At 35.2% G+C, this 26,466-nt stretch overlaps 1 protein-coding gene across 1 annotated transcript in view; it reads left to right on the top strand.

Annotated features, from left to right (window-relative positions):
* The window catches only part of SNTG1 (syntrophin gamma 1), a 913,181-nt gene that overhangs the window by 635,013 nt on the left and 251,702 nt on the right, over positions 1-26,466 (top strand). The window contains 3 exon segments of the mRNA XM_047727784.1: positions 1,836-1,893; positions 2,702-2,745; positions 2,837-2,878. Of these exon segments, the coding sequence (XP_047583740.1) occupies positions 1,836-1,893; positions 2,702-2,745; positions 2,837-2,878 (144 nt within the window).

The raw sequence follows: 26,466 nt of genomic DNA, 5'->3' as shown, positions 1-26,466 counted from the left end.
ATTCTGCTTAGGGATGGGGGAAAATGAATGAAAATGAATAATAAATATAATAAATGAATAAAGATAATAGTAGGTTGGAAACTGATAAGTTTAATGGGAAAGAAAGAATAGAACAGAAAAAGGGGGTTGGGAACTTGGAACCCTAACTAGTAAATATTAAGGGTCTTAGAACAGATTAGTGTTAAGCTTATTTACCACTCTAATGTCATATAATTTTATTCATAAATCTTAATTGATAGACTAGGATAATAACTACCTTGTATTCAGTGTTTGTTGTGTGCTAAATAAGGACTCATTTCAATTATACTATCAGACACAAATCACTATCTTTTGATCAAATGAGAAGTCATCTTAAACAGGATTTGGGCTTATTATCAATATACTGACCAAAAGGCAAAGCAGAATTAGGAGCCATGTCTCTTACACAGAGCTAGTCCTGGTGGGTAGGTGGGTATTTGGTTGGTAGGAAATAGTGAGTAAAGTGAGTTAGCACTGGGTTTGAATTTCAGTGTGAGGAAGACAGTTTTCAATATTTCACTTATTATGTTTCTTCTTTAATATTCTGGAAATAAATTAGAACTAATTGCCAAGAAAATGTTGACTACTACTACTTTTATCAAAAACTATTGCCCGCCTTATATTTAAGTATATTGGCAATTGAGTACTAAAAACTGACATTCATGGAAAAAATATGGTTCTAAAATAACTTTTGTTTTTAAATAAAAAAAAGGTTTAGGAAGTTTGTGTTCTGAAGATAGAGAAACCCAGTAGATTTTAGATCATCTTTTCAACTGTCCTATGTTAAAAGTGCTATACTTCTTTAATACATGACATTTTATTTTCTATTATTAGTTTTTTTATAAATTTTTATGATTTTATTTATTTATTTGGGGGGAGAGAGTGAGAGAGGGAGACAAAGCAAGAGCAATGGGGGGTTGGCAGAGGCAGAGAGACAAGCAGACTCCTTGCTGAGCAGGGATTTTTTTTCCCCATGGGAGCTCCATCCCAGGATCCTGGGATCATGACTGAGGTGAAGGCAGATGCTTAACTGACTGAGGCACCCAGGCACCCCAACATTTTATTCTTTAGTGAATTTATTTGATTTTTCAACTGTTGGTTTCAATATTCTCAGCTCTGTAATATTTAAACAGAATTTTTATGCACTTATTTCAGGATTTATTTTGTTTCCTTCCATATAGGTCTCACTTATTTATTTATTTTTTAATTTTCTCTTATTTCATCTGGTCAGTTAGATGAAGAATTATCACAGTGTTTTGCCAGTATATTTTATTCTGTTGTTTCATATGTGCTTTCACACATAGAGAAATCTAATATTAATTAAAGAAATGCAGATGATCCCTTTCCCAACATGCACATGCACACTCTGATTTTTTGTATCATTTTGTGCAGTTAAAGGTCTCTCTAGTTACTTAACATCCCAAGGGGTCTGTGCTTGGTCACCAACATAGAGCAACTTAGCTAGTTAATGGAAATACATAATTATCTGGCATTTAAACAAAATAAGAAATTCTACAATGGACAGCATGCTACGCATTGGAAAGAATGGCTAGTTAAGGCATTTCCAATCTTTAATTGAAAAACAAAAGCTTTCAAGGTCAACTGTTATTAATTGCTAGATGTCACAGTATATTCTAAATAGGTAGATAAGTTTTTTTGGGAGCACTATCTGCTGAGTAGAGAAATTCCACAAGATTATTTAGATTGTATCTGGTGTCCATTAACATATTATTCTTAGCATGTATAGTTTCCTAATTAAAGGCAGAATTTTTACTTTTGCAATTAAAAAGCACAACATATGATTTTTTTCTTTGCAGGGAGGAGCTGAACATAATATTCCAGTTGTCATTTCAAAAATCTCCAAGGAGCAAAGAGGTAAAGTGTTTAGAGAATTACATAGTACCTGTTCCTTTGTAAGCCATCCTTACTGAAGAATAGGTCATATTAAAGAACCATAAGTTAACATGTGACTGACTAGCTCCAGGTTCCCCATGACCAGAGAGTAAGTAGCCAAGTCTGATTCCTAACTCTATCACTTTATTACTCCAAGGAAGGATTTCTCTCACAGGAAAGCAAGGATGAAAGACAAAAGAACATGCGACTGTATGAAAAATTAGGGACTGCACAGCTTTTCAATTATTTCATTATACAAACATAGAGACACATTTAATGATTAAAACGTCCATCAAATAAGGCAATTCCTCATACACATATTTTTTCAGTTCTCATATGCAGTTTAACTTAGCCTGTCATGAAATTTCATTTAGAAAAACACCAAACATCTAAAACAATTTTTTCAATGACTGAAATCAGTAAAATTATCTAATGTTCAAAAGGAAACTTAGAGCTGATCTCATAGCTGATGGATTGAATGTCTAGATAAAAAATTTTTCACAGATACCCTAATATTATAAGTACATGAGAAAATTTTGTCATCCATCCAAAAGAGTGACCAGTTTTAGGCAACTGTAAGATCTGAAATGATGGGAATAAATGGAAATAGGTATTCCAATGTGTGGGCAGAATCATACAATTGCTTTTGCAATTACTTGTGGATCTTTTAAGATGCTATCTGTATAAAACATTTAATATTTTCCTTGTATTAATTTTGATTTTACTTAGTTATAAAACTCATCTGTATGAAGAAAATAGTTTGTGCATAATCATTACCCTTCCTTTCCAGCGGAACTTTCAGGGCTGCTCTTTATTGGAGATGCAATTCTACAGGTATATATTTTACCCTTATTTTCTATGTGCAACCAAAACATAAATTCAATTCACAGTATGCCAAGTGAAACCATAATTTTTTTCACTGCAGATAAATGGAATTAATGTGAGAAAATGCAGACATGAAGAAGTGGTGAGTTTTCTTTACTTTTTCCTAATATCATAATATTCCCCATGTGCAAATAAGGATCTATGGCACTGCTAAACACTGTTCAATTTATTCATTAGGTAGATGTGACATTGGTCCAGTGTGTTAATCAAATTTTCAAATGATCTCTTAATTAGTGTATGTGTATGTGTTTCATATTAGAAGTAGGTCTGTGGTACTACCCAGGATGAAATGTAATTCAAAGAAATACCTTGACCATTGCTTGTTATGTGTTTTTGCAGTTATCCTATTAATCCCTGCCAGCCAATGTCCACTTAGTATATATATCTCTAGGTGAAATATGTCTCTGACTCTTTGCAAATGTTTAGAAGCTTTTAAACAATAGAATTTATGTCTGTAAAATCTTACACAGTAACAGAGTCAACTGGAAGAGCATATAACGGCTGTGTGTGTGACAGAGAGAGAAAAAAGAAAGAGACAAAATTTAGAGTTTAATCTCAAAGCATACTGAATTAGCCCTCGGCAGAATGGTCATCAATCTTTGTGTGTGTGTGTTGTTGTGTTCTGTGGTATGTATGTATGTATGTATGCATGGATGGATGGATATTGGTAATTATGCATATCTGAGGCCTCAGCCTCAGATACTCTATTTCAGTCAGTTTAGGTAGGCCCAGGAATTCGAATTTTAATAGTCGGCCCACGTGGTTCTATTGTAGGTGGCCTGTCAATCACACTTTGGGAGAAGCTGGAAGGTTGAAGGGCTTCTGTTGGTGATGGTGAGAAGACATAAAACATGATAAAAAAGAATAGGACAGTGTTAGGCATTTGGGAAACATTCGTCATGGTTGATTAAGTAAGATTCATAGAGCCTTCACTGAATTTCTATAGCAGCTTGCAATGGAAGAGATAGAGGAGAAATTATGTTCAAAAGTTTATGCTCAAGGGTTGTGTTTGGATACGTTGTTCCTCTGTTAAAAGCTATTTAGAGAATACCATTCTGATGTGTTTGTGTATTTCAAACCTCAACGAGGCACCATAAGTGTTTCTGAGAAATCACAGTCCCACAAGCAGTGATGCACGGGAGGGTTTTCAGTTGTGCATGCTTGGAATAATTCATCTAGTTTGTATTCATCACTTGTCTTTTGTCTTCTCCAAAATCTTACTGGGGCCATGGTATCACCACTCTGTGCTGAACATCACATGTAAAAATATGTGTTTCAAGTCTTGAATTTACTACGGATACGTTCAGAAAAAGCAGAGTTTTAGAACAAGTTAGAGACAAATGAGAAAACAGCAAAGAGAGCTCTGTTCTGCAGATACAGATGCAAATGTTAAATATAGCCATGTAAGCAAAGATATTTTAACTTTAGTCTTCTCTCGAAAATACAAATTGATTTTAAACTCATTATACAGGAAGCAAAACCAAGTGCATTCTCTTTTAAAACCACATGCTGTTAGATGGGGTCCTGTTTGCAATTTGCCCTTCTGAGGCAGGCAGCATGCTTACACAAGCTGTGCTAGCTTTGATTAGACAGATTAGTGTGGTGTGAAAGATTAGAATGTGCTAATAACGCCACTTCCTAATGCTGTTCATTCTGTTTCAAAGAAAAGGAATTTAGGATTGTATTGCAAATTATGTGCGCCTCTTCACAATACACTTATTTTTTTGAGAAGCTTAACCTTATCAGCTTTGAAATATAGGCACTAATATTCTGAAGTTCCACTCTTTCCTTTTCCAACAGTAATTAGATGCCTTTGTCCTCACTGCTAATTACCTAAGCAAGTAGACTGACTTATACCTCAGTGGGGCTGAGATATTAATTAAATGTTTAAGAATGGACTTAAATGGGCAGAAAAAGGCACAACAAGCTCAAAGGATGTAGATGGTTTTAAAATAGCTTGTTGATGTACCACATTCTGTATTCCAAATCAGTGATTCACACAGAGTTCCAAACTCAGAAACAAATTGAGTAGGTGTGACAGTATGTTGTGGGTGCATATAACTTTCCTTTTATTCATCTGCATTACTCATTGATGTTGCTAGAAATTTTGTATTTGTTCCCTGATTAACTTCAGTCTTAGGATGCCTTCAACAATATAGATGTAACTTCTGTGTTGGTGTTACAAGATTTAATCTTTGTGATAGGTGAATCCCACAGTGTCTGTTATGGGTACCCAGTAAGACTATTAAAGAATTATTTAGCCAAATGCCTAGAATTAGATCACTGAAGCATTTGTGTCTGTGTGTTTCCACGTTACTAATGTGGACATAAAATACACCAATTCTGGGTTTGCATCCATACCATGCAAAGCAAGAAGATTGCTGAAGAAGAGAAGCTTCTGAAGTTCCTCATTAGGAAAGACCAGCACAAGTGTTAAGGGTTGTTTGGTGTGTGACATGGTGGGAAGGTAGCAGGGTACTCAGTTTAGAGGGCTTTCACACTCACAAACGACTATCTACAAGTCCTAGCTGGGCCACTTATTAACATTGTAACTTCAGGAAAATGAACTTGCTTGTTCTGTCCCTCTCTTATTCATCTGTAAAAACAAACTAATAATTACCTTTATAAAGACTGAATGGGAGTAATGTATATGAAACTCCTGGCACAGATCTGGCAATTAAGAACACTTAGGTATTATTTTATGCCATCAAATAATATTGCTTCACATGTTGGCACTCTTCTCCCTATTCACTCCCAGTGGTTACTACTGTGTCAGTGCTGGGCAGTGTCTTGTTGAATCCATGCTGTCCCCTTGGAGCTTCCCATACAGAGAGAGTCCTAATGCATGCTGGTCTGCATCCCAAGCTCCTTCCACCACACCCAGTCAGAAATTGAAGTGGGCACCCACGTCTGGAGGGCAGAGCTGTTTGTAAATCAGGGTTTCTTGTTCATGATAGCAGACGTCTTTTTATTTTTTTATATGAATGTGTTTTATACTCCCAGGATACAAAAAAACCCTAATGTACCTTTTTTTCCAAGAAAATGCTGATCTGTTGTCACTGTTGATGTTAAGATTGATTCTATTTTTATTTAAAGATTTTATTTATTTATTTGACAGAGATCACAAGCAGGCAGAGAGGCAGGCAGAAAAAGAGGAGGAAGCAGGTTCCCTGCCGAGTAGAGAGACCAATACGGGGCTCGATTCCAGAACCCTGGGATCATGACCAGAGCCGAAGGCAGAGGCCTTAACCCACTGAGCCACCCAGGCGCCCTGATTCTATTTTTTTTTACCTGACCATTGAACCTTAGACACATTAAATTGATTGCTATCTCTCTACCTTTCTATCATCTATCTATATTTTATTAACAGGTAAATTGATCACATATCAAAATCTGAGTACCATCTATATGAGACATACTGAGATAGAGTTCTTTGTGTGACAAGAAAGAATATACAAATAATTTTGTCTCTAACTTTATTGCTATGTGGACATCATTTCTGTAGAGTTTAATAATTAAAAGAGTTGTACAAAAATTATTAGGAAAGGGCATGTTGACTTATGGTCTTCAAAATATAACAGTGGTGATCTATATATGCTCAGTCAAAATAAAAGGAAATAAGCTCTATCTATAGCAGGAAAAAATGCATCTTGACTCTACAATCATGAGTATCTCAAAGTATGTAAGTTAAAATGATATATGTATGCAATAAAAACAAATTTCGAGAAAACTAATATTAAGTGTTGTTTAATAGCATTTTAATTATTATGATATGCTTAACTTAATTCAAAATTTCCATTGGAATAAAAGTAATATGTTCTTTTCTTAACTTAGATTAATCAGAAAATAATTTTAAAAGGCTTATATCCTATCATCTGAAAATAAAGCATTAATTTATTGAAACAGTTTAGGTTACCAAGGAACATATTTAGGATGTGATTTGGGAACACACATCATTTTACATCTTGGCAAAAAAGATTAAAATATCACAGAGTTACAAATTGTGTTTTACTTAACTGCTAATAATTCTTAATTTGTTCTCAGCTTGGAAAAAGGTTTTGAGGTCTTACTGCTTAATACTTTGCTTAAGAATTCTAACCATAGGGGCACTTGGGTGGCTCAGTGGGTTAAAGCCGCTGTCTTTGGCTCAGGTCATGATCCCGGGGTCCTGGGATCGAGCCCCGCATCGGGCTCTCTGCTCAGCAGGAAGCCTGCTTCCCTTCCTCTCTCTCTCTCTGCCTGCCTCTCTGCCTACTTGTGATCTCTGTCTGTCAAATAAATAAATAAAAAAAAATCTTAAAAAAAAAAAAAGAATTCTAACCATAGTAGACTCCTTTTCTTTAAATTAACTACCACCAAGGAAAGCCATATATGAAATAATTATATTTTTAATACTTTCTACTGATGTTAGAAATATTCAATGCAAAGACAGAAATGTGCAAAATATTGTTTATGCTATGTCTGATTTTGGAAAGAAATAAAATATCCAGAACTTGCCTTACCTACAACTTAGCTTTTTATTAACACTGTTAGGAGTTCCCTCTCTGCTAAACCCACAGGTCTGTCTCATTAGGTATGAATATAGATAGCATAGGCCACCCTTTAATTAAATGCATGGTCTTCACTCTTGGCTACTGATTCTCATCAATTCCTTTATTTGCTGTCTAACATAGTTCAATGATCCAACTTTGCAGCTCCCTTAATAATGAGACAAAGCCAAGCCTGATAAACCAATTACTTAGTGGGGTCCCAGCCAATTTTTATCTAGAGGAATGGACACAGAGAATATATAGCAGCAGGCACAAGGAGACCATGTCATACTTGGGGGACAAAGTGACTTGAGGTAGAAATGAACACATTGATATTCCTTCCTAACCTCTTGCAAAGACTCTTAGCAGTCACTCTCAGTCTCCGGGTTAGAATGACAAGGGTAGATGTGTGTTATAGAGATTATACAAGTTCACAAAACTGAAATTTTATTTTCAAAATGATTAAACTGAAAGGCAAGGAGGAGAAAATGTGTGGAATGGAAGTTTGAAGATCTAAATTAAAAATTGTGTTACAGGGGTGCCTTGGTGGCTCAATCGGTAAGGCATCTGCCTTTGTCTCAGGTCATGATGCCAGGATCCTGGGATCAAAACCCCTGTTGGGCTCCCTGCTTAGCGGGGAGCTTGCTTCTCTCTCTCCTTCTACCCTCTCCCCCACCCTACTCCTGCTTGCTCTCTTTCTTGCTCAAATAAACAAAATCTTCTAAAAAATTGTGTTATAGGCACTTTTCTCATCTTTGTTATTTGAAAGGTAGAGTTTGAGTGGTGGACTATTTGAAATATATCAGTCTTAATATCTTTTTCAGCTAAAATGTTCAATTATTTTATTTTAAAAGAACACATACTTTGTTAAAATTGTAAAACTAACTATACAACACAAACAGTGAACTCTGTTGGATCTAACTATGGGCCTTAGCCAATAATAATGTACTGATAAGGCCTTATCAACTGTAACAAATTAATACACTGGTGCAGGATCTTAATAATAAAGGATACTCTGTGAAAGAAGATGGGAAGGAACTTTCTGCATAATTCTGTAAACTTTAAAGCATTATAAAAAGTAAAGTCCATGAAAATTGAATAAGAGGGAAAAACAAAACAAAACACCCTCCCCTGTTCTCTTTCCTGAGTAAGGAGCTATATGCCAAAATCATGGATTTATGTCAGGTGTATAGAAAAGTCATGTAAATTGAGAAGTGATACTGAGAGCTGTCGTAATTACTCAGATTAGTTTTTCTTCTTTTGGCCACCCACAACTCCTAGGGATTCAGTCTGTGTTCCAGGAGAGATTTCATTAGGGGGGAAAAAACTGAAGAAAAATATTTGGGGGAGAATGCCTTTAAAATATCAGAGTGCAAGGAATGATGACTTGCTGCCTCTAAGAAAATATCTCAGAACACTGACTACCACTATGTGATGAAGGAAGTGGTACCCAGTAGAGCAGCCACAGTGTCCAGCAGAAGCAGTAAAGTCTTGTTAGCATCTAACATAACCAAGAGAATTTAACAGAGGTGACCAGAGAAGAAGAGAGAAAGAAAGATAGAGCACTGGACAAATGGAAAGACTAATTGGTAAGCACAAGTATACACTCAGAATAATCAGGGGATAGATGATTTTTTACAGAGGTTGAGATTCTACAATTTAATGGAGGGTAAAAAAAATAAATGAGATAAGGGTTATGCATTCATCTATCACTCTCAAAGTGGGTCATTCTTAGCAAGAGGCTTCTAGAGTTCTATGTTCTGAAGTCGTTCTGAGACATCTCAGGATGCTACAAGGTACTACTGAAATAATTGGGGCAGTACACATGATTCTCTGGATCAGAGATCTGGGTATCAGAAAGGGAAAACCCAAGATCTAGTTAAAGATCCAAATACCTATGATCACCTGGATAAGGAGTGGCTCTTTGGGTAACTTTAAGGCAGAAAGATATCCTATTATGCATGTGTTTACTTTTAAGAAGGTCTGGAAGCCCTATAACAGCTGCTATGGAATTGTGCCGTAGAAACTACCATGCCAGCTGCTATGGAATTGTGCCGTAGAAACTACCATGCCCTTTACCTAATAGTTCCAATGTTGTATATATAAACAAACTCCTAGACAAATCTGCTTTGGTCTGAATGGCTATATCTCCCCAGATTTCCTATGTTGAAATTCTAATGCCAGTGTGATAGCACTGGGAGGTAATTGGGTCACGATTGTAGAGCCCTCACGAATGTGCTTATGATATTCCTTTATATTCTTGATTAATTGGGTTACTTGACTTACCTATTTCAAAGAGTTTGTTTATTTTATACATTCTGGCTGCAAGTCAAATATATAATTTGCAAATATCATTCCCAATCCTGGCTTGGCTCTTCAGTTCTTAATTGTATCTTTTGAGCTTAAAGTTTTTGATTTTCATTAAGTTCAGTTTATGGATATTTTAACTTTATCCCTTGATCACAGCTTTTGCTGTCTTATCTAATAATTCTAAGGATGCAAAGATTTATTTATTGCTTTGTTTTCTTCTGAGAGGTTTATGGTCTTAAATGTTACACTTAAGTTTATTATCAATTTTGGTTAGTTTTTGTATATGGTGTGAGATAAAATAATGTGGGTATTCAACTATACCAGCATCATTTGCTTTGGCACTTTTGTTACAGTGAATCATGCTAAATTTAAGAGTTTATTTCTAAATATTTAATTACGTTCCATTAACCTGTGTATGCTTATGCTAATATCACACTATTGATTACTGTAACTTTGCAGTAAGTTTTGTTATTGAAAAACTTAAGCCTCCAAACTTTATTATTTTCATATTTTGTTCTTATCTTTATTTTTTATATTTGATTTTTTAAAAAAAGTTTATGTTAGAACAGTTTTAAATTGACAGAAAATTGTAAAGATAGTATTGAATGTTGTGATATACTCTATACCCAGTTTCCCTATTATTAATATCTTGGATTATTATACATTTCTAATGATTAATAAAACCAATGTTGATACATTGTTATTAATAAAAGTCTGAATAACATTCTATTCAGATTTCCTTCGCTTTTACCAAATAACTGTTTTTTCTGTTCCCAGATCCCAACCCGAACACACATTGCATTTAGTAGTATGTCTACTTAGGCAACCCCTTGGCTCTAATATTTTCCAGGGTTCCTTTTTTTTTTTTTTTATAACTTTAGCAGTTTTGAGGAATTCTGGTGGAATATTTTGTTGAATGTAACTCAATTTTTTTTTTCTGATTTATTCCTTGTGATTAGACTGGTTTATGTTATTGGGCAGGAAAACCATAGAGGCAAATTGCATTTTTGTCATATCATATAAAGTGTATATACCATCAACATGACTTTATTAGCACTAATATTAACTTTGATTACTTGGTTAAGGTAGAGTTTGCCAAGTTTCTCCACTGTAAAGTAGCTTTTTTGCTTTCTTTCCATATTGTGTTCTTTGGAAGGAGTATACTATAGAAAGCCCACACTTAAACAATGCAGTATAAGCTTCACCTCTAGAACTGTGGGTTATCTACTTATATTTTTTGAAATTTTGCTACATAGGAGATTTGTCTATGCACCATATTTGTTTACTCAATCATATTGATAGATCAGTATAGACTTGTTATCTTATAGTTTGGATTAGAAGCTAACGCTTATTTATTTGTTTGTTTGTTTGTTTGTTTTTGCTCAGGTGGTTCTAGCATTGGCCCTTGGGAGCTCTTTCAGTTGGTTTCAGTGTGGCTTTGAAATACTCCCTCAGAATTTTTTTTTTTAAAAGCATTTCTCCTTTTTTGGTACTAAATTATGTTTCAGAATCATCTTGTAGATTTCCTGCCAATCCAAGAATCAACCATTTCTCCTAGAGGTCCTTCTTCCCTTTATTAGAGAGTGTATTAGATACAAAAATCTGAGTCCTGGGTGTGCTCATTGCTGCTGGAGTAGAAGAAACTTTGAGATACTCTCAGGTGATGAAACAAGGAAATATATGTGTGTGTGTACAGACTGGTTCATAGGTGCTAGTGCATTTATACATATTTCTCTATATAGCCATATGTATCTTTATTAAGCTGAATGTGAGTTTATATGGCTGCCTCCAACCTAATCCATTATCATATGGATAATTCTAGTCTCCTCTCTTGCTTATCTGTAACCTCCCACTTCAACAGGTGGCAACATCATTTGCCATACATTTGGCTAAGTATTCAAATCCAGTATGTATGTGCAGGAATATAAGAATTGTTAACCCATTCCCATTGCCCAGTGGGAAAAACTTCATTAAGTGGAGTAGAGTTTGTGTACAGTTTTTGTTTGTTTATTTGTTTGTTTGTTTTGGCCTACAGTCTTAACAGATTTTATTCATTTCCAAAGTTAGAGAACTCAGTAACACTCCCCCTACCCCTGGAGTGAGGTTGTTACAAACATTCATCATACAATGAGACACTCTTGTTACATTCTACATTACATCATAATATCACCCAATCTCCTAAAGACTTTTACACATTAAGGTTCTCTCACTTCTTGGCTATAAATTCTACGGGTTTTGACAAGTGCAGGTTATCATGTGTCACCATTACAATACCATATAGAATAGTTTCATTTTCCCATAAAATCCTCTTCATGTATTCCTTTTTTACTCCTACCCATGCCAGGATTATGGAAATGACCATTTCACTGTATATATAGTTTTTTCTTTACCAGAAAGCTATGTAATTGTAATTCTAGAGAATATATCCTTTTCAGATTGTTTTGTTTCATTTAGCAATGTGCATTTATGAATAATCCATGTCTTTTCATGGCTTGATAGTTCATTCCTTTTTGAGCACTGAATAATATCCCATTGTTCATACAGTGGAATAGTAAAAAACTGCACTACAGTTTGCTTATCTATCCACATACTGAAGAACATCACCCTTGCCTCCAGTTCTTAATGATTATGAATAAAACTGTTATAAATATTTGCATGCAGGTTCTTGTGTGGACATAAATTTTCAAATTGGCAATAATCTAGGACTCGGATTGCTGATTACGTAGTAAGACAATACTTAGTTCGTAAGAAACTGCCAAACTGTCTTTCAAAAAGGTTGTGCCATTTTGTACATCCATTAGTAATGAAGAAGAGTTACCATTGTTTGATATTCTCACCAGCTCTTGGTATTGTCAGGTTTTTGGTTATAAACCATGTTAACAGCTGTGTAGTAGTATCTCATTGTTATTTTAATTTATAGTTCCTTAATGACAAATGATGTTGAACACTTTTTTCATAGACTTATTTACCTTATTTTTATTTTCTTTGGTGATATACCTGTTTGTACAGTTTGCCCACTTTTTAATTGAGGTGGGAGTTTTATTGTTGAGTTAAGTTCTTGGTGTATATTGGAGATAGCTATGTGTACATGTTGGATACATAATCAAATTTTTAAAAATATATGTTTTAAAAATAGTTTTCCCTGCTTGTGGTTGAGTTTCCTTTTAGTTTTCTAAAAAGTATATTTTTCAGAAGTTTATCATTTTATTTTTTATTTTTTTTTAAAGATTTATTTATTTATTTATTTGACAGACAGAGATCACAAGTAGGCAGAGAGGCAGACAGAGAGAGGGGGGAAGCAGGCTCCCTGCTGAGCAGAGAGCCTGATGTGGGGCTTGATCCCAGGACCCTGAGACCGTGACCTGAGCCGAAGGCAGAGGCTTAACCCTCTGAGCCACCCAGGCGCCCAGAAGTTTATCATTTTAATAAAGTCCAATGCATCAATTTTTTCTTTCATGAATTGTGCTTTTGGTGTTACATTTGAAAACTCATCACCAAACCTAAGATCATTGGGTAATGCCCTTTACTTTCTTCTAAATATTTTATAATATTGAATTTTACATTTAGTTTATGATATTTTTGAATTAATCTTTGTGAAAAGGATATGTTTCTTCTAAGTTATTATTGCTACTATTTTTGCATATGGATTTTAATTGTTCCAGCACATTTGCCGAAAAACTATGAATTTCCATTGTATTGCTTTTACTCCTTTGTTGATCAGTTGACTGTACTTGTGTGAAGCTATTTCTGTTTTTTTTTTTGTTCTCTTCTGTTAATCAATATTTATGTTCTTTGCCAATAGCATGCTGCCTTGATTATTGCAGCTTAATGGTTTAAGTCTTGAAGTCAGGAAGAATACTTTCGTTTTCCTCCTCAGTATTTTCTTGGCTCTTTGAAGACTTGTTTTTCCATATAAACTTTAGAATTACCTTAATTTGTTTAAAGTTTTTATTTAAATTCCAGTGAATTAACATACAGTAATATTAGTTTCAGGTGTACAATATAGTGATTCAGCAATTCCATACAACCCTCCGTGTGTGTCACAAGTTCACTCTTTAATCCCATTACCTATTAACTCATCTTCATACACCCACTCCCCTCAGCTATCAGTTTGTTCTCTATAGCTAAGAGTCTATTTCTTGGTTTGCCTCTCTGTCTCTCTCTGTCTCTCTCTCTCTTTTTATTTTTTTCATTTTGCTCATTTGTTTTATTTCTTAAATTCTTTTTTTTTAAAGATTTTATTTATTTATTTGAGAGAGAGACAGTGAGAGAGAGCATGAGCGAGGAGAAGGTCAGAGGGAGAAGCAGACTCCCCATGGAGCTGGGAGCCCGATGTGGGACTCGATCCCGGGACCCCGGGATCATGACCTGAGCCGAAGGCAGTCGTCCAACCAACTGAGCCACCCAGGCGTCCCTATTTCTTAAATTCTATATGTGACTGAAATCTTAAGGTATTTGTCTTTCTCTGATTGAATTATTTTCTTTAATGTAATACTCCCTAGCTCCATCCATGTTATTGCAAATGGCAAAATTTCATTATATTCAAGGCTGAGTTATATTCTAGTGTGTGTGTGTGTGTGTATACCACATCTTCCTTATCCATTCATCAGTTGATGGGCACTTGAGCTGACTATAATTTAGCTATTGTAGGTAATATTTCAATAAACACCAGGCACATGTATCCTGTGAGGTAATATTTTTGTATTTAGTGGGTACTTGGTAGTGTAATAGCTAGATCATAAGGTAGTTCTATTTTTAACTTTTCGAGAACCTAGCATTGAGTTCAGAAAACTTGCACAGTATGATTTCAATCTTTTTGTATTTGTTGAGGCTTATTTTGTGATCTAATATGTGATTTACTCTGGAAAATATTCCATACACACTTGAAAAGAATGTGTATTCTGCTCTTAGAATGGAATGTTCTAAATATACCTATCGAGTACGGATATCTACAAAATAGCTTTTAGGATTTTGATAGTGGTTATATTAAATTGATCAGTTCAGGAAAATCAACATCTAAACAATATTGACTCTCATAACCCATGAGTGTGAATTATCTAGTCTTTATTCTATCTTTAGGACTTTGTAGTTTTGCACATCTAAATCCCACATATATATTGTTAGATTTAACAAAGGTTTGACAAAGAAATTAACTTTTGTATATTAAATGTCCATTTTGTTCCATTGTTTTATTTCTTTATCTGTTTCAGGAATTGGTGGTTGTTGTTACTGTTGATTTTGGTTGAGATTTTCTATGCAGATAATATCTGTGAATAAAGGTGACTTTATTTCCTTCCTTCAATCTACGTAATTTTTATTTCTTCTTGGTTATTGTCATAAGGTACTAGACTGGGCTTTCAGCATGATTTGAATAGACATTGTGGAGCAGATATATCCTAGCCTTGTCTCAGTGGGAAGGGTTCCAACTACTTACCATTAAATACGATGTTAGTTGTGGGGTTTTTGTAGATACTCTTTATCAGTTGTGGAAGTTCCCTTGTATTCCTGCCTTGCTGATAGTTTTAATCATAGATATATGTTGGGTTCTTTCAAATACTTTTTCTGCATCAATTGATACAACCATAGTATTTTAGTTCATTAGCCTTTTGATGTGGTGCATGATGCTGATTGACGCTGATTGTATTAAAGATGTTTAATCATTGTTGCTTACCTGCAATAAACCCAATTTGGTGTGGTATATCATTCATTGTATAGAATGTTTGGATTGTTGTGCTAATAATTTTGGGGGGGTCATCGTGTTAATGAGATATATTGGTCATCATTTTCTTTTTCTATAATGTTTCTTTAAAATCATTTTTAAAGAGCATTTTTTAAATTAACATATAATGTACTATTTGTTTCAGGGGTACAGGTCTGTGATTCCTCAGTCTTACACAATTCACAGCACTCACCATAGCACATACCCTCCCCAATGCCCTTCATCATTTTTGATATTAAGATAATGCTAACAGCAAAGAATGACTTAGGAAATGTATCTCATGCCTCATATTCTAGACAACATTATGGAGAATTGTTATCATTTCTTCATTAAATATGATAGAACTCAACAGGGAAGCTGGGTTGGGTACTTTTTTATCTTTTTTTGGGTCATATCATTAGTATTGGTTCGATTTCTTTAATAGATAGAGGCCATTTCAGAATACCTATTTTTCCTTGTGTGAGTTTTAGTAGTTTTGTCTTTTAAAGAATTGATCCATATCTTCCAAGTTATCAAATTGTGGGCAGAGTTATTCAGAGTATTCCATTATTGACCTTTTGTTTTAATATCCATGGGATCAGTAGAGATGACCCTTCTTTCTTCTCTGATATTGGTGATCTGTATTTTCTCTCTTTATTTCTTCATTATTCTGGTTAGAGATTTATCATTTTTATTAATCATTGTTCAGATTTATTTAATCATTGTCTATGTTTCAAAGAACATGCATTTTGTTTCATTGATTTTTCTCTGTTGCCTTTTTTTTCCCATTTCATTGATTTCCTCTGTAATTTTTATTGTTTACTTCTGTTGCTCTACTTTTTGTAGGTTCTTATAGTGGAAGCTTATAGCACTGGTTTTAATCTCCTTTATTAATATATGTGTTTAATGGTATAAATTTCTATATAAGCATTCCTTTCACTGCATTTCACAAATTTTGAAAAATTGTATTTTATTTTTATTGAGCTCAGAATATTTTTAAATTTCTCTTCAGACATTTTCTCTATGTGTTACACAGAAGGTTACTGTTTTATCTTCAAATATATGGGGCATTTTCCAGCTTTCTTTCTCTTAGTGATTTCCATTTTAAAGCCCTTGTTGTGGGGCACCTGGGTGGCTCAGTTGGTTAAGCATCTGCCTTAGGCTCAGGTCATGATCCCAGCGTCCTGGGAACAAGCCCCACATTAGTGGTCCCTGCTCAGTGGGAAGGCTGTTTCTTCCTCTTTCTCTGCCTATTGTTCCCCCTGCTTGTGTACTCTCTCTCTCTCTCTCTGTCAAATAATAAATTAAAAAATAAAATAAAATAATGTCCTTGTTGCTTGGGGGTATAGTTTGTATGATTTCTTTTTAAATTTTGTTTTCTGAACTAGAATCTGGTCTGTCTTTACTAATTTTCCATGTAAGCTTGTGAAGAATATGCATTACACTGTTTTTGGATGGCATATTCTGGAAAAGTCTATTGTATGAATTAGAATGATAGTGTTGTTCAACTCTGCCATTGTGGAATTGCTACCTGCTTGAACTATTAATTCTTGAAAGAGTGCTGTTGAAGTATACAACCATCATAATGGACATATCTATTTCTCCTTCAATTCTGTAAGTACTTACCTCACATGTTTTGGTATTCTTCTGTTAGATTATTTAGTATTACTATATATTCTTAGATTCTATCAGTTTATTATTATTCAATTCCTTTCCTTTTTTAAGATTTTTATTTATTTATTTGACAGACAGAGATCACAAGTAGGCAGAGAGGCAGGCACAGAAAAAGAGGGAAGCAGGCTCCCTGCTGAGCAGAAAGCCCCATGCGGGGCTCAATCCCAGGACCCTGAGACCATGACCTGAGCTGAAGGCAGAGGCTTACCCCACTGAGCCACCCAGGTGTCCCTCAATCCCCCTCTTTAACCTGCAGAAATTATTTTGGTTCTGAAGTTGGCTTTGTGTGTAATTCATATATTTCCTCCAGCTATCTTTGATTAGTGTTAGCAAGGTACATTTTCTGTAAGCCTTTATTTTAAACTTATCAATATCTTTATATTTTTGGGGTAGAATTTAGAATTAAGTTTTATATCCCCTTGACAAACCTCTTTGCTAATAGATGCATTTAGACCATTCAAATACAAAGTGGTTATTGATAAAACTGAATCAATAACCACATGTTTATAAATATGTTCTATTTGTTGAGCATTTATTCTCTGTTTCTTTCCCCTTACACTCCAATTTTATTTTTACTTCCTCCAAATCATATTTTTAATTAATCTGCATTATTTAATCTTCAAATAGCCTTATTCTGTTTCATGTGTAATTCAGGTACTTTATACAGAATATTCCTAATTCATCCCTTTCATCTCTTACATAGCTGTCATTGATATTACTTATCTGTATCTTTCAACAAACCCATACATTGTTACTATTACTTTTTTTTTATTATCTTGATCTGAGTTTCTGGCATATTATTTTTCTAATCCGTAAACAAATTCACCTAACTTTTTTTTTCTTTTTCTTTTTTTTTTTTTTTTTTTTCTCCCCAGCTCAGAGTCTCATGTAAAGCATTCTCTATTGTTCCTAAGGTTTTTATTTCTAGGTAAGATGTTTCTGTCATTCTGTAGCTTATTTCAGGATTTCTTTTTTGTCTTTGATTTTCTCCAATTTGAGTTACCACAGTAATTACCGATGGAAAATAACATATCCACACAAATACTTATACGCAAATGCTCACAACAGCATAACTCATAGTATCCAGAAAACAGAAACAACACATCAACTGATGATTGGATGAACAAAATATGGCATAGTCACAAAATGTTATTTGATAATAAAAAAGGATAAAAGTACTGATACATGGTACAGTGTGGATGAATCTAAAAAACGTAGTAAGTAAAGAAGCTAGTCACAAAGGATCACGTATTGTGTTATCTCATTTACATGAAACATCCAGAAAGGCAAATGCATGGAGATAGAAAAGCGATTAGTGGGGCGCCTGGGTGGCTCAGGGGGTTAAGTCTCTGACTTCTTGGGTCATGATCTCTGGGTCCTGGGATTAAGCCCCACATCAGGCTCTCTGCTCAGCAGGGAGCCTGCTTCCCCATCTCTCTGCCTGCTGCTCTGCCTACTTGTGATCTCTCTCTCTCTCTGTCAAATAAATAAAATCTTAATAAGAAAATAGATTAGTGATTCACTAGGCCTAGGGAGAGGGGGTGATGAGAAGTGAATGTTAATGGATACAGGGTTTTTTTTTTTTTCTCTAGGTTGAAGAATACAGTAAGAAAGCTTACTTCCACCGTTTTACTCAACATAGCACTGAAAGTCTTAGCCAGTGTAATAAGGCAACAGAAAAAAAAAAAAAGACATCCAAATTGAAAAGGGTAAATCACATTATTTCTCTTCATAGATGACATAATTTTATATGTAGAAAATCCTAAAGATTCCATTTGAAAATGTTAGAACTAATAAACACAGCAAGGCAACTGGACAAAAATCAACACACAAATATCAGTTGCATTTTATACACTAAAATGAGTAATACAGAAATTAAGAAAATAATTCCATCTATATTTACATCAAAAAGAAAAAATATTTAGGAAAAAACAAAGGCATATAATAGGAAATAAAGTCAATGATACTGTAATAGCATTTTTAAAAAGATTTTATTTACTTATTTGTCAGAGAGAGAGAATAAGCAGGGGGGAGTGGCAGGCAGAGGGAGAAGCAGGGTCCCCACCGAGCAAGGAGCCTGACACAGGACTCAATCCCAGGACCCTGGAATCATGACCTGAGCTGAAGATGATAGTTTAACCGGCTGAGCCACTCAGGTGTCCCTGTAATAGCATTTTGTGATGATAATTAGTAGGTAACTACACTTATGGTGAATATGGGATAATATATAGAGAAGTTAGATCACTATGTTGTACACCTGAAACTAATATAACATTATGCGTCAACTATACCTAAATAAAAACATTAAAGTTTTTATTTTTATTTTATTTTATTTTAAATAAAATAGTACGGGACAATGGATAACCATAAGAAAAATATAACAATCTATAATCACTCAATATACCATAATAAGCTTTTTTTTTCATAATAAGCTTTAAACAGACCATTTTTAAAAAGAGAGGCAATAAGATTTGTACACTAAAGACTGTAAATGTTGCCAAAAGAAAATAAAGAAGAAACAAATAAGTGGAAAGACATGCCACGTTCATGAACTGAAAGACTTAGTTTTGTTAAGATGTCAGTTGCAATCTGTAAGTTCAATGCAACCCCTATCAAAATCTCAATGACTTTTTTTTTTGCAGAAATAGAAAAATTCATCAAAAGACTGGAATAGCCAAAACAAAATTGGAAGTCTCATACTCTCAAAACTTATTACAAATCTACATTAAACAAAATGATGTGGTACTGGCATAAAACCAGACATAAACTCATGAAATAGAATAGAGAGCCCAGAAGTAAGTCTTCATATGTATGGTCAAATAATTTTCAAAACATATACCACAATCATTCAATAAGGTAAGGAGAGATTTTCCACAAATGCTGTTGGACCATTCCCTTCCAGCATATAAAAAAAATTAACTAAAAATGTATTAAATATTTTAATGTAAGACCTAAAATGATAAAACTCTTAGAGTAAACAAGGGAAAAGCTTTACATAGGACTTGGTAATGACTTCTTGAATATCACACAAAAAACCCAGGCATTGAAAGTAGAATGGTGGTTGCCAGGGAAGACTGGCTGGAGAGGAAATGGGGTATCATTTAATGGTCATGGAGTTTCACTTTTACAAGATGAAAGCCATCTGGAAATTTGTTGCACAACAATGTAAAGTATGTTTAATACTACTAAAGTGTACACTTAAAATGGTTAACACATTAAATTCTATGTGTATTTTACTAAAATTAAAAATGTGGAAGAAAATCTAGATGTAACATAAAAATTCGGATTTATGTCTTTTCCCAAAAGATTAGCAGCTCTCACAGCTCTAGGCCTCCATACTTCCTCTGTTTGCCACAGTTTATAGCCTTTCCCTGTTGTCCATTTGCCTGTCTGGCTCATGTAGTCACTTGAATGGCAACCATGGGATAGCAAAATATCCAAGTTAGTGAATAAGAATGTATCAGTATTGGTTCATGATTTTGAGTCATGAGATGACATGGCAATGAGAAATGAAATATATTAATATAAAACGTTAATAGTGGGGGAAATTGGGTGTGGGCTGTATAGGAATGCTCTGCACTACTTTTCAACTTTCTATAAGTCTAAAACTGTTCTGACATAAAAAGTTTATTTTTTAAAAACTGAATCAAATGGTACTTAAAATGAACTCACGTTTTTTTCTTTTCTTTGGCTGTTTTTTATTTTTTCTCTCTCCTGTTGAGAATGTGAACTCCCTGGGAGTGAGAATTGTTTCTCTTTTATTCAATGTTTGTGTACTGACACGATGCAGGTGATCAATAAGTATATAGTGAATGAAATATTGAAACACTGTCTCTACCTCAAAGTAGGCTGTTGCACTAAGTAATTTTCCTCTTCTCTTTCAGAGCTTGTTTATCTTCTTTTCTCACTCTTTCCACATAATTCTCATAGAATTTTATTCAATTGTCCATCACAATAGTTCTTTTGTCAACTTGAGAAAGGAATCTTATGCAGTCTCTGGACTACAGGCTTTAAAATATGTCTTCATTTTCCTACAACTAATCATGGGATTACAAAAAAATCAACACAATCTGGATCTCCACCTACCATTTTGAAAACCTCCCTGTGAATAATTCTTTGGACTCTAAGTCATTCTTTTTTTTTTTTTTTAAGATTTTATTTATTTATTTGACAGAGATCACAAGTAGGCAGAGAGGCAGGCAGAGAGAGAGAGAGAGGAGGAAGCAGGCTTCCCGCAGAGCAGAGAGCCCGATGTGGGGCTCGATCCCAGGACCCTGGGATCATGACCTGAGCCGAAGGCAGAGGCCCCAGCCCACTGAGCCACCCAGGCGCCCCTCTAAGTCATTCTTAATACATTTCTACATTTGACTGTTTTGGGATTTAATCTGGTGCTGTTGTTTAATTATAGGTGTTTGGATTCCCATTTATCTGTTTCTGGGTCCCAATGATAAATTTCTAAATAACAAACAAAATGTGATAAGACTTATTTTAAAATTCTTCTTTGCCCTGGAAAGTTGATGGTTATCATCAACCATTTTATTCTTCTAATTACTGAAGCAAATTTCTAATCACCAGTTTGGTGTTTTTGGTTTTGTTTGAGTTTGTTTTTCCAACTTCAGGATTTCTGGGATAACTCCTTTTTCTTTCTTTAAAATGTAAATTATGTCCATTGGAAGTATATTTTCAAATTTTGCCTTCCTTGTCTTTCTCAGAGTTTAGTAGTGTGTCTGTATGGCTGAAACTATCTTTGTTTTTTGGGGGGATTCATCCTATTTCAAACAGTTATGTTACTTATATATGTTGAAGACTTCCAGGGGTTTGTCTTGTGGCTTTTAAGGCAAGAAAGTGAATGGGTGTGTATAGTCAGATATACTTCTAGGGGTATTTTACTGGAGTCCCCTATATTTATTGAAAAAAAATTTAATAAATTATTCCCATAATATAAATATATAGAAGTTCTATAATAAAACATTTATATGATGGGCACCTGGGTGGCTGGCTCAGTGGGTTAAAGCCTCTGCCTTCAGCTCAGGTCATGATCTCAGGACCTGGGATCGAGTCCCACGTCGGGTTCTCTGCTCAGCGGGGAGCCTGCTTTCCCCTCTCTCTCTGCCTGCCTCTCTGCCTGCTTGTGATCTCTCTCTCTCTCTCTCTCTCTGCCAAATAAATAGATAAAATCTTTAAAAGAAAAACATTTATATGAAATTCCTCTTATTTCATTTAATCTAAGTAATTTTCTAATAATGTGAGTTATCATTTATTAAGTAGCTACAGTACCAAAATCTTGTCTAAGCATCTTGCTTGTACCAAAACACTTAATCTTCATAAATTTGTTAGATAGGTAAGACTACTACATTTCAAAGATGAGAAATAGGTATCACAGACAAGTTAAAACAATTGCAGGTTATACAGTTGGCAAATTGTGGAAATAGAATTCAAACTAATAGAGTCTAGCTCCAGAGCTCAAATTTTAACAAGGACATGCCATTTAGGGTAAATAGTTTAAGGAGAGTTTTATTATAGTACTTTCTTTTGAAAATATGATGGGAATTAAAGTTCTTGGACGTTTTCTTCAGTTTTAATTGTTGTTGTTGTTTGTTGTTGTTGTTATTGTTGGGTTTTTTGTTTGTTTCATTCAGGAATGTTATTGGGCATGAGTATTAAGGAAATCTCCTGATTCCGCTTTCTGTCCTGAATATGAATCTCATGATGCCAACTGCTAACTGTTTTTAAGTACTCCAGATCTGAAGTTCTCTGTGTTAATAAAAAAAGTTCTTTTTTTCCTGCAGCATTTGAAATGGATTTCCTAATGCTCGCTTGGGGGTTGAATTCTAGTTTGCTTGTTTTTTGTTTGTTTTTCTCCTTCAATTTTCCTCTACCTACTAAATGTCCCTGATGATTCATTTAGTAAACATCTGAAGAGAATTTGGTTCTACATGGCATAAGATTTGTACATCCTGGCTTCACTGGAACTCATGGAGAGACCTCTCCTCTGTTTTCAGAGAAAGCCCTATCTTGAGGCTAGCACCATTATGGTTCCTGGACCCAAACAACATCACCCCCTTCAGCTGTCCCCTGTGTCAGGCTGGCAGTGGATTTCTACAAAAGCTAGTCTACACATTGCCTCAATCCTGCTGAGACATTTTCCTCCCAAATCCTTCATTAAATTCCCCTCTTCAAAATGCCTAAAATAGTTTCTATCGATTAGACCTTGACAACTGCAGATATTTATCTATATTTCAAGTTTTCCTGGGGTTTTAAAGAACGCTGTTGTATTTTTCATCTTGGAACTTCAATAGATGTTTGTTGATTAGGATAATAAATTGGATGAGGGATGGGCGCCTGGGTGGCTCAGTGGGTTAAGCCGCTGCCTTTGGCTCAGGTCATGATCTCAGGGTCCTGGGATCGCGTCCCGCATTGGGCTCTCTGCTCAGCAAGAAGCCTGCTTCCCTCTCTCTCTCTCTCTCTGCCTTCCTCTCCGTCTACTTGTGATCTCTCTCTGTCAAATAAATAAATAAAATCTTTAAAAAAAAATAAAAAAATAAATTGGATGAGGGAAAGTTATAAAAATAGATTACTAACTATGGAGGTGAAAAAATAATAAGACCTTAAACTAACTGAGGAAAGAACACGTCTGGGTAGAACTACATGTCAAATGTCTTAAAGTATAATACTCATATATATAATTTTTTAATTTTATTTTTTAAAAACATATAATATATTTTTATCCCCAGGGGTACAGGTCTGTGAATCGCCAGGTTTACACACTTCACAGCACTCACCATAGCCCATACCCTCCCCAATGTCCATAATCCCAACCTCCTCTCCCAACCCCCCTCCCTCCATCAACCCTCAGTTTGTTTTGTGAGATTAAGAGTCACTTATGGTTTGTCTCCCTCCCAATCCCATCTTGTTTCATTTACTCTTCTCCTACCCCCTTAACCCCCCATGTTGCATCTCCTCTCCCTCATATCAGGGAGATCATATGATAGTTGTCTTTCTCCGATTGACTTATTTCGCTAAGCATGATACCCTCTAGTTCCATCCACATCGTCGCAAATGGCAAGATTTCATTTCTTTTGATGGCTGCATAGTATTCCATTGTGTATATATACCACATCTTCTTTATCCATTCGTCTGTTGATAGACATCTAGGTTCTTTCCATAGTTTGGCTATGTAGACATTGCTGCTATAAACATTCCGGTGCGGGTGCCCCTTTGGATCACTACGTTTGTATCTTTAGGGTAAATACCCAGCAGTGCAATTGCTGGGTCATAGGGTAGTTCTATTTTCAACATTTTGAGGAACCTCCATGCTGTTTTCCAGAGTGGTTGCACCAGCTTGCATTCCCACCAACAGTGTAGGAGGGTTCCCCTTTCTCCGCATCCTCGCCAGCATCTGTCATTTCCTGACTTGTTCATTTTAGCCATTCTGACTGGTGTGAGGTGATATCTCATTGTGGTTTTGATTTGTATTTCCCTGATGCTGAGTGATGTGGAGCACTTTTACATGTGTCTGTTGGCCATCTGGATGTCTTCTTTGCAAAAATGTCTGTTCATGTCCTCTGCCCATTTCTTGATTGGATTATTTGTTCTTTGGGTGTTGAGTTTGCTAAGTTCTTTATAGATTTTGGACACTAGCCCTTTATCTGATATGTCATTTGCAAATATCTTCTCCCATTCTGTCAGTTGTCTTTTGGTTTTGTTAACTGTTTCCTTTGCTGTGCAAAAGCTTTTGATCTTGATAAAATCCCAATAGTTCATTTTTGCCCGTGCTTCCCTTGCCTTTGGCGATGTTCCTAGGAAGATGTTGCTGCGGCTGAGGTCAAAGAGGTTGCTGCCTGTGTTCTCCTCAAGGATGTTGATGGATTCCTTTCTCACATTGAGATCCTTCACCCATTTTGAGTCTATTCTCATGTGTGGTGTAAGGAAATGATCCAATTTCATTTTTCTGCATGTGGCTGTCCAATTTTCCCAACACCATTTATTGAAGAGGCTGTCTTTTTTCCATTGGACATTCTTTCCTGCTTTGTCAAAGATTAGTTGACCATAGAGTTGAGGGTCTATTTCTGGGCTCTCTATTCTGTTCCATTGATCTATGTGTCTGTTTTTGTGCCAGTACCATGCTGTCTTGATGATGACAGCTTTGTAATAGAGCTTGAAGTCCGGAATTGTGATGCCACCAACTTTGGCTTTCTTTTTCAATATTGCTTTGGCTATTCGAGGTCTTTTCTGATTCCATATAAATTTTAGGATTATTTGTTCCATTTCTTTGAAAAAGAATGGATGGTACTTAGATAGGAATTGCATTAAATGCGTAGATTGCTTTAGGTAGCAAAGACATTTTCACAATATTTATTCTTCCAATCCAGGAACATGGAAAATTTTTCCATTTTTTGTGTCTTCCTCAATTTCTTTCATGAGTACTTTATAGTTTTCTGAGTATAGATTCTTACTCTCTTTGGTTAGGTTCATTCCTAGGTATCTTAGAGTTTTGGGTGCAATTGGAAATGGGATTGACTCCTTAATTTCTCTGTCTTCTGTCTTGTTGTTGCGGTAGAGAAATGCAACTGATTTCTTTGCATTGATTTTATATCCTGACACTTTACTGAATTCCTGTACAAGTTCTAGCAGTTTTGGAGTGGAGTCTTTTGGGTTTTCCATATATAGTATCATATCATCTGCAAAGAGTGATAGTTTGACTTCTTCTTTGCCGATTTGGATGCCTTTAATTTCCTTTTGTTGTCTGATTGCTGAGGCTAGGACTTCTAGTACTATGTTGAATAGCAGTGGTGATAACGGACATCCCTGCCGTGTTCCTGACCTTAGCGGAAAACCTTTCAGTTTTTCTCCATTGAGAATGATATTTGTGGTGGGTTTTTTCATAGATGGCTTTGATAATATTGAGGTATGTGCCCTCTATCCCACACTTTGAAGAGTTTTGATCAGGAAGGGATGCTGTACTTTGTCAAATGCTTTTTCAGCATCTATGGAGAGGATCATATGGTTCTTGTTCTTTCTTTTATTAATGTGTTGTATCACATTGATTGATTTGCGGATGTTGGACCAACCTTGCAGCCCTGGAATAAATCCCACTTGGTCGTGGTGAATAATCCTTTTAATGTACTGTTGAATCCTATTGGCTAGTATTTTGGCGAGAATTTTTGCATCTGTGTTCATCAAGGATATTGGTCTGTAGATCTCTTTTTTGATGGGATCCTTGTCTGGTTTTGGGATCAAGGTGATGCTGGCCTCATCAAATGAGGTTGGAAGTTTTCCCTCCATTTCTATTTTTTGGAACAGTTTCAGGAGAATAGGAATTAGTTCTTCTTTAAATGTTTGGTAGATTTCCCCCGGGAAGCCAGCTGGCCCTGGGCTTTTGTTTGTTTGGAGATTTTTGATGGCTGTTTCAATCTCCTTACTGGTTATGTGTCTGTTGAGGCTTTCTATTTCTTCCTG

Source organism: Lutra lutra, chromosome 4 (genome assembly GCF_902655055.1).
Source record: "Lutra lutra chromosome 4, mLutLut1.2, whole genome shotgun sequence".
Classification (NCBI taxonomy): domain Eukaryota; kingdom Metazoa; phylum Chordata; class Mammalia; order Carnivora; family Mustelidae; genus Lutra; species Lutra lutra.
The sequence above is the reverse complement of the archived record's forward strand: the minus strand, read 5'-3'. Positions and strand labels throughout refer to the sequence as shown.